Consider the following 8,056-nt stretch of genomic DNA (forward strand, 5'->3'; position numbering starts at 1 on the left):
GCGCGGCACCATCTTTGTGATGGGTTTGGGTGAAGTGCACACCGCCGCTGTCCTGGCTGAGCACGCCGCCGCCGGTATCGCCATGGCCGCCCACTGAGCGGCCGCGGCTCCGGCCGCTCATAACGGCCCTGGATCCAGACCTTATGCGAGAAACGCCTTCAGCCGTCGCATCACGCTCTGGTCACCGCAGATCGCGCGATCCTGGCTTCCCGCCTATGACATCAAGAACCTCTTCGGTCGGAAAATTACAGTTCACGTCAGCATTAACATACAATTCTGGGCTTGTGCCTCTCATCTGCGTGGCCCGCGCCCGTCCGCGAGCTGGTGATCAGGTGACGCCGCCAAACGCTGGTGCCAAAGCTGACACTGCAAAGCAGCGGCGCTGCGCGACCACCGCTTGGCTCTGCACGCCTTGATTGCAGTATCGCAAGAGGATGTACAACAAACCCCTCTGCGTAACAAGATAGCAAAACAGGTGCCCACTGACGGGCTCACATCGCATGGTGCCCACGAGTCAGGTACTGTATCCTGCAGCAGCTGCTTGTCGGCACACCCCTGCTGCTTGCCGGCACGCCAAGACAGATATTCAGTCACCAGTTGTTACAGATGTCAAAGAGCAGCACATTCAAGTGGCACATGCTCCAAGCCACAAGAACAAAAGTGCCATCATGGCAGTGCACGCGTTTGCAGTTGTTGGTTCACGCCGGTGTGGGCAGGCGCGAGAGTGACGCATCCCCACATCTCTGGCCAGGGGCTCGGGTTGCGGGCACGTTGCAGCTGGATCCACAAATGCTGCCGTCTGCATGCAGGGAGGAGCGGGATCAAAAGTGACGGTGTACCGGTAGTAAGCAACGATGCAGCCCAGTGGTCCCCGACAGCGGGTGCCGCTTGACTTCAAGCCTGAGGCACATGTTTATTGCACGCCCTTGTCTGGCTCGACCAGCACTCGCATCATGCTTGTGGGCGAAGAGCACAGGGCTAACCGCTTCTGACCATGCGCTTGTGCACTGCACACGTCCAGAGCCTTGTAAACATCCAAGGAAACAATTAAACCGCCCCCCACAACCGTTTGCTTGCCCGAAACCCGGTGCGGCTGCAGGGTATATTATGAAAAGCGCCAATCCTGCTGCGGTGTTGCCACAGGGGGCGGTGTCACGTGGAGGGCGTCTCCGTCTCCTGCGCAAATGCGCAGTGTAGTGCTGCATTGCGCATGCGAGAGGCGAAAAGCACAGGCGCTCCGCCCTCTCAGAGCACCTCACACAACCTGCAGCCGGCACAGCGTTCATTTAAAGCCCAGCTGTGCAATAAGCAACATCGGAGCCAAAAACACTTGCAATTGTCAATTCTCAGTTTGTGCACGTACTCAAAAGTATGGGTAAAGATTAGAGGGAGGCTGCTCCGATTGTGTTGCACTCGCATATCAATACCTGCCGCGCGCAACTGCCTCCGGGTGGGTAGGCAGGTGGGGAGGGGGGCAACTAGCAGCTAGAGGCGGCATGGCGCAGCACGTTGCAACCCAGCAAGCCCTCCAGCAGGTGTTGGTGCCAACGCAGCGCTGGCTGCGCACCGATATGGGTCTCCTCGGCCCCACGCGACTCGAATTCGTGAAACAGCAGACGCCTGCATGCCAGCCGAGGTCCACGAGGCGGGCTGCGATGCAGGCAAGGGCTGCCGGGCGTCCTGGGCCGTCCGAAGCGTTGGACCGGCCGTGCACCGTGGACGCGGTGCCTGGCAGACGCCCGAGGACGGGACCAACCAACGCGCAGGGCAACCCTGCGCGCATGGCGGCTCGGGCTTGATCCAGCACCAGCGCCCGCCAGCCAGGCAGCTGCTTTGGGGTTCAGGGCCAGCTAGGCCGTTAGGGGAGCCTGTACGCCGCAGACAGCAGCCCCTCCGCCTGCAGCGCCACCGCCCCCTTCCCCGTCGCCTGCCTGAACGCGACGCTGGCCGTCAGCCCGCCCGCCGTGAACTTTCCGAGCACGGCGTTCCAGGTGCTGCAGCGCAGGACGAACTTTGCGGCGCCGCCGCCCGCGGCGCCCTTGAGGGAAAACTTGCAAATGGACGCCTTCTTGACCGGCGCCAGCGCGGCAAGGGCGGTCGCGTTGATGCCGAACGAGCCGGTTGCGGCGCCGCTGTTGAGGACGCGCGAGTAGTCGGACGTTATTGCGATGGTTCCGGACGGGAAGGTGACTTTCGGTCGGAACGCCTTGATGATTCCGGGCTTCAGGCTGCCATTGATGGCAAGCTGTGCGGCAGGTGCACGAGGGCAAGAGCAGGGCGCCGGGGCAGGGCAGTCAAAGTGGCAGTGGGGCAGAAAAAGGTCAATGGGTGCGTGGCGAGCAGCCCAAACGAGCGCAGGGGCGCGATAGATAAGATCGTTAAGAAGGCAGGCTGGCAGGGGGCGCCCCTAGCGAGGAAAAGAATGCCGTTGGACGCGTGACGAGTGCCCTGCGCGCCCCCCAGCCGCCACCCCGCTCACGTCCAAGGCCATGCCGTTGACGGCAAAAGTTGTGTTGGTGGCCAGGCGCTTGGTTACGTCGACGTTGCCTTGGAAGCTGGAGACGTCGACTGCGTCCCCGACACGTGGGGGAGAGGCGGGGCGTGCGGGGCGCGAGAAGCAACCGCACTTTGGGTCTGCACACCCGCAAGCTGGCAAAAGGAAAGCCCTTGAATTCTCAAGAGCTTTTTAAACATCTTGTATCTGCTGCCCTGCTGCCTTGCTGAGGTTGTCAAGCAGAAACCCCACATGCACAGCTGCATGCTGTCCAGGCGGGGCACCCGTTGGTCGCCCGCTCAAGGCTCACTTCTGAAAGTCGGGAGGATGGCCGAGGCGCCGCCAATGGAGAAACCCGTTAGCGCGTTGTTGAGCGCCTCGTATCCAGGGTCCTTCCGAGACAGGGCTGAGTCTGAGAAGTTGCAATTAGTCCCTGCGTGTGGAGTGTGATGTGTGCGTGTGTGGCTGTGTGTGCGTGCGCGTGTGCGTGCGCGCGTGCGTGCGCGTGCAGGCGTGTGTGTGCGTGCGTGCGTGTGCACGCGCGTTTGGGCACGCACGCATGTGTCGCAGGCAAGCGCAAGCATGCGACAGGATGCGCGTGGGCACATGCAGGCGCGCGCAACCCGGCCCGTGTGCGCACGCATGCAGCGGCGCAGGGTTCCCCAAACGCCGTGCCCACCGCTGCGCTTACAAACCCCCCATCCCCCTCCTCCCTCGGAACCCCCTCGACCCCACGACTGCGTCAACATATGCAGCGCGAGGTGTGCACCTGCAAGGACCAGCGGCAGCTTCCCGCTGGCTGCGCCCCTCGCGCCATTGTCCGCGCTGTTTGGCTTCACTGTCACAACGATCCTGCTGGTCCTGCCGTTCTTCAGCTGATATGTGGTTGTATACTTGAGCTGTGTGGCCCAGAGACCAATGAAGGTACCTGGGACGATATTTAGATCTGGGCGTGCGCCGAGGGGACAGCAGATGATGTGCATGGCAGTCAGAGGAATGACATGGCGTGGTTGGCGCGGTGGCGCCGCAGGGGGACGCAATTAGAGTGCAGTGCGCCCCCGCCCTGCGGCGGTCCGGGCAGCAGTCGCGTACTGCACCGAACCACTGCAATTTAAGGGGTGACTGCTCGGGGCTGTGTGGAAATGCCTGGCAATGACGGCGCTGGCCAGGTTTCAGTCCGCTCCTGCAAGATGACGACGCACCTACGACGCACGACCCGCTGGCTGGGGCGGCGCTGGAGGGCGCGGGGGCGCGCAAAAGCAGCAGCAGCACGGCAGCCGCCAGCGCCGCCAAGCAGCCCGTCATCGTCTGTGTGTTATGCCCCTGCAAAGGGATGGGCGGTGGATTCAGTTGGGGGTGCATCAAGTGTGGCGGCGGTGCCGCGGAACATCGCGCGTTGCTCGTACTGTAGCGCGCATCGGCCGGGATGAAATCACAGACGCGTCGTGTATTTCTGAGGATACAACATAGAAGGAGGTCTCCTTACTGGCGGACACCGCTTATGAAGGGTTCGGACGGCTCTCACCACGCGAAGTGGAGTAAAAAGTCACAGCTCGATAATTCGGGGGCTCCAGAACCCCGCGAATCAGCCAAGTACCGTCCGGAGACCGAGGCCCGAAGTGTCGAACGTGTGCGCGGCCTGCGGAGAGAACGGTGACAGCGATGTGCGCGCAACAGAAACGGGGTGCCGGCTGCAAATGTCTCTTTGCAACGCGGGAGACGTGGCCGATCCACAGTCGTGTGTTCGATGACACGCAGCCGAGCCCGGCGACCCGACCGTGAACTCGCAACGGACCGCCGCCCTGCGGTGCGCCCGGCACCGTGGCAGCACACCGCGGAGGGCATCTTTCTGTCCGACCAGCGATTGCTTGACGTTTTTTGTTTGGGTTCCCATCACTTGTGGTGAGGAACCTGCCTGCCGCGCCAGCGGCTGGGTGGGGCTAGGTGCAAAGCTGACTGAAGGCATATGCGCCAACAGGGTGCACGCAGACCCTTCGAGGCGTTCCCGCGCGCTCACACACATTGTTAGTCTGACACAAAATAATACCTCAATTGCCTTGGAGCTCTTGTCCGCCGATGTGCCATGAACTGAGCGCTCAGCGATGACAGCTCATTGCCATGCAGAAGCCGTCCACGCACCTGACTTGAGGGCAGGCATCTACCACAAATGTCTGCCCCCTTGCTTAACCAGCTAAACAAGCCGTCTTGCGAGAGGCCAAGCCTATTTTATTATCAGCAGTGTTGCCCGTGGAGCAGTCAGTCTGGGCCAAGGCTCTGAAAAGGGTTGGCATGTGTGTTGCGTGCAATCCAGCAGGGGCGTACTGGAATTCCTTCAAGCGGGCGTGGAAGTACAGCAGGCCTACCGCCCACCACTCTCACACAGCTCATCTCAATCTGCGGCAGTAGCGATCACCTAAAGGCCTGATAGCCCGTTCGTGATGCACAGCGTCTCCACCCACGACTTGAGGCCCGTATGCGGTTGCCCCGCCTGGCCCCACCATCGGTCTGATCCTCAGACACAAAGCTGATACCAGGTATGATGCTGCAGCACAGCCTTCGCTTTCTTCTTCATTACACTATACCAATGGGCCAACAATCAGAGTGGATAGGTACACACTGCACCTTTCACCAGGCAGTCAACATGTCGCTTGCTGTTGCGCCAGGTCTGCAGACCTGGGTGGTTTGCCGCCCCCCTCCCCGAGTTTAAAAGCAGCTGCTTGTGATTCCACAAGTACGATTTGATCAGCCGGTTGCCCACCAAGTAATGGCGAAAGACTGGTACGATTGTTGGAGGATGGACGGGCCCTCAAGCCCAGACGATTGAAGCCCTTGGGCTTGTGAATCTGGGTGCAGCCTGCAGACCCTGCTGGCTTTCTTTCGTGCCCACAGGTCTATTTGACTACCCTCCTGGCCGGCCTTCGGGACGACCAGCCCTGCTGCAGCGTGGTGCCCCACCAAATCGGTACCGGTTGCCAACCACAGTGTGCCAGAGCGGTGATGGCCGACCCCTCTACACGCCCCCCCCCTTGAGGAGTACTTGCCACTGCTTGCAAGCTCAGATGTGCATTTTTATCATGCAATAAGAGGTGACGCTCATATCTGGTACGATCGGAGCGGCGTCCCACCTGTGAGCAGTGCTGCACTCGCCGCACTGCTGGACACTGCGGGCGAGTGTGGCTGCTGAGTGCACACCTGCGCCGCTCATAGCGGCTTCAAAATTTTAGTATGACGAAGATGCACAAGCCATGCTGGTGTAATTCGCATCATTCGTCCATTTCACACCCAAAGACCAGCCAAAAAATGAGAAACGAATCTTTTCCCACTGAAGCGCACATGACATGTTGTACAGATACAAAACCACAAGTAATCTCGAAACAGGTTCTCCCTCACCCACTGTTGTAACCCTGAAAAGGGCTCCGTCACTCACACTTCAACAACTACCATCGCGTCCATTGGCTGCCTTTTGGCTCTGCAGCTCTGCGTCATGGCTATGAGCGGTCGCTTTCAGCGACTCTCTGCACCTGTGCCCAGTGCTCTGCGCTCCTCGGCCGTCCCGCCCTCGCTGGCCAGCCCAGCGCCCAGATTCGTGCGTGCCGCGCTTGGCGCCCGCCCGACGCCGCCCCTGGGCGCCAGCCGACCGCCGCGCAAAGCGCTCACGCCTGCCTCCGCGCCGACCGCGGCGCCGCCTGCCAAGACAGCGGATGCGCCCGCCGCGGCGCCCGCGGCCGAGCCCGCGTCCCAGGCCCCATTTTCTTGGGAGGCCCAATGGTGGCCTGTTCTGGTGGGTGTGACGTGTGTGGGGCACCTGAGGGCGGTGCAGACGTCGCATACAGCAAGTCGCGCCCAGCCCTGCCCTCATCGCATCAGCAGGACAAGCAGCACTGGCAGCACCAGCAGCACTGACATTCTAACAGAATGGACAGCGCCGGCCGCACCAGCAGCACATCGCCACATTGCACCCCTCATCCTCCGGCCCGCTCCCGCCGTCCCGCCTGCAGCCCGTCGCCTACCTTGACCCCCGCAAGCCCCACCCCGTGCGCATGCTGGGCCGCCGCTACGTCGCCTGGTTCGACCGCGCCGGGGAGGGCGGCGGCGCGTGGCGGCTGTTTGATGACGCGTGCCCCCACCGGCTGTCGCCGCTGTCTGAGTCGAGGATCCGGGCAGACGGCCACCTCACGTGAGCTGGGGCAGGCGTGCCTGTCTGTGCATGTGGGTGCGTCGGTTTGCATGTGCGGAGGTTTTTGTGTAGGTGTGGGTGTTTGCATGTTTGGGTGTTTGGGTGTTTGGGTGTTCGGGTGTGCGCGCGTGCTCGCGCGTGTGTGTGTGTGCGTGCGTGTGCGCGCGCGCACTCCAGTAAATAGGCGGCCGTGGGATTCCTGCCCTGAGCTGTTTGACAAAGTATTCCCCGGGCCGCTGCAAGCGCCACTCTGCGCAGCCAAACCCTGTTTGCTCACCTCATCGCTTCCCTCGCTTGCTCAAACCCGTCCAACCCCGCCTATGCAGATGCGCCTACCACGGGTGGTCATTTGGCGGCGACGGCAAGTGCGCGTCCATCCCGCAGCTCGGCGACCCCAAGGCGCGAGACACTGCGTGCCGCAACTCGCGCACGAGCGTCCCCTCTTACCCTACCGCCGTCGAGGATGGGCTGCTATTCGCCTGGCTTGAGGCCGGTCCCGGCGGGGCGGCGGCGGCGGCGGCGGACTTGGATGCCAAGGGGGGCCGGCTGGTGGTGGATGAGGTCGCGGGGGGCGCGGCGAAGACGGTGTGGGCGAGTCATGAGGTGCCGAACGACTACTTGTACTGGGCGGAGCAAGGTGTGTGGGTGCCTGAGTATTGAGGGTGTGTTGATGCATAGTTGTGGGTGCATACGTGCATGTGTGTGTGTGAGAACGTATGGGTGTGCATGTGTGGTGTGGTTGGCGGCTGAGGAGACGAGAAGGAGAGTTGTTCGAGGGTGGGCGGAGCGCGCACATATGCACACATGTGCGCTCATATGTGAGCGCCTCGGTAAGACACCTGCAGTCCGGCGCCGACGCCCGCCGCAAGCGGCAGCCCTGACACCCCGCCACCCCCTTGCATCCCACCCCCTTCACCGCGCTCGGCTCCTTGCCCTGCCCCAAAAACAAAAACTGCAGGCCTGGACCCCTCCCACGCCAACTGGCTGCACCACAATGAGATCGGCTTTGTCATGGACGATGCAGTACCCATGCAGGCGGACCCTATGCCGGCCTCCGCCATCGACCCAGCCAAGGGCTTTGTGTGGCACCATGGGGAGTACCGGCGCCAGGGGCGCGGCGTCGACGCGACGCGCGCGTTCAGGGCGCCCAACTGCCTAATGTGAGAGCTGGGCCGGGGGGGCTGGGGCTCCTGACGTTCACGTGGAAAGCGGCTGCGCCGCCCTTGGCCGGCTATGGTAGTGTTGCGAAGAGGAAGCACGATATAACCAGTGCTGTGCTGCGTCACCCGTCCTTCACACATGACGTGACCACACGTCAGTTGACATGAGTCACACAGCAAAAATGCAGCCGGCCCGCACTTACTGGCCCCACTTGACCCTCCCCG

General features: G+C 62.2%; 2 protein-coding genes across 2 annotated transcripts; one reads left to right on the forward strand and one right to left on the reverse strand.

Annotated features, from left to right (window-relative positions):
• Positions 1-1,858: 1,858 nt before the first annotated feature.
• On the reverse strand, positions 1,859-3,799 carry MNEG_6792 (hypothetical protein; the record flags this gene model as incomplete). The annotated part of the gene is made up of 5 exons (XM_014044734.1): positions 1,859-2,245; positions 2,480-2,568; positions 2,805-2,927; positions 3,264-3,422; positions 3,697-3,799. 5 exons carry the CDS (start codon positions 3,797-3,799, stop codon positions 1,859-1,861), a joined length of 861 nt encoding a protein of 286 aa, XP_013900188.1.
• A 2,185-nt stretch (positions 3,800-5,984) lies between these two features.
• On the forward strand, positions 5,985-7,835 carry MNEG_6793 (hypothetical protein; the record flags this gene model as incomplete). Its single annotated transcript, XM_014044735.1, has 4 exons — positions 5,985-6,275; positions 6,493-6,671; positions 6,998-7,308; positions 7,630-7,835. The coding sequence occupies 4 exons, from the start codon at positions 5,985-5,987 to the stop codon at positions 7,833-7,835; spliced, it is 987 nt and encodes a 328-aa protein (XP_013900189.1).
• Positions 7,836-8,056: the final 221 nt, after the last annotated feature.

Source organism: Monoraphidium neglectum (genome assembly GCF_000611645.1).
Source record: "Monoraphidium neglectum strain SAG 48.87 unplaced genomic scaffold scaffold01139, whole genome shotgun sequence".
In the NCBI taxonomy this organism is placed as follows: Eukaryota; Viridiplantae; Chlorophyta; class Chlorophyceae; order Sphaeropleales; family Selenastraceae; genus Monoraphidium; species Monoraphidium neglectum.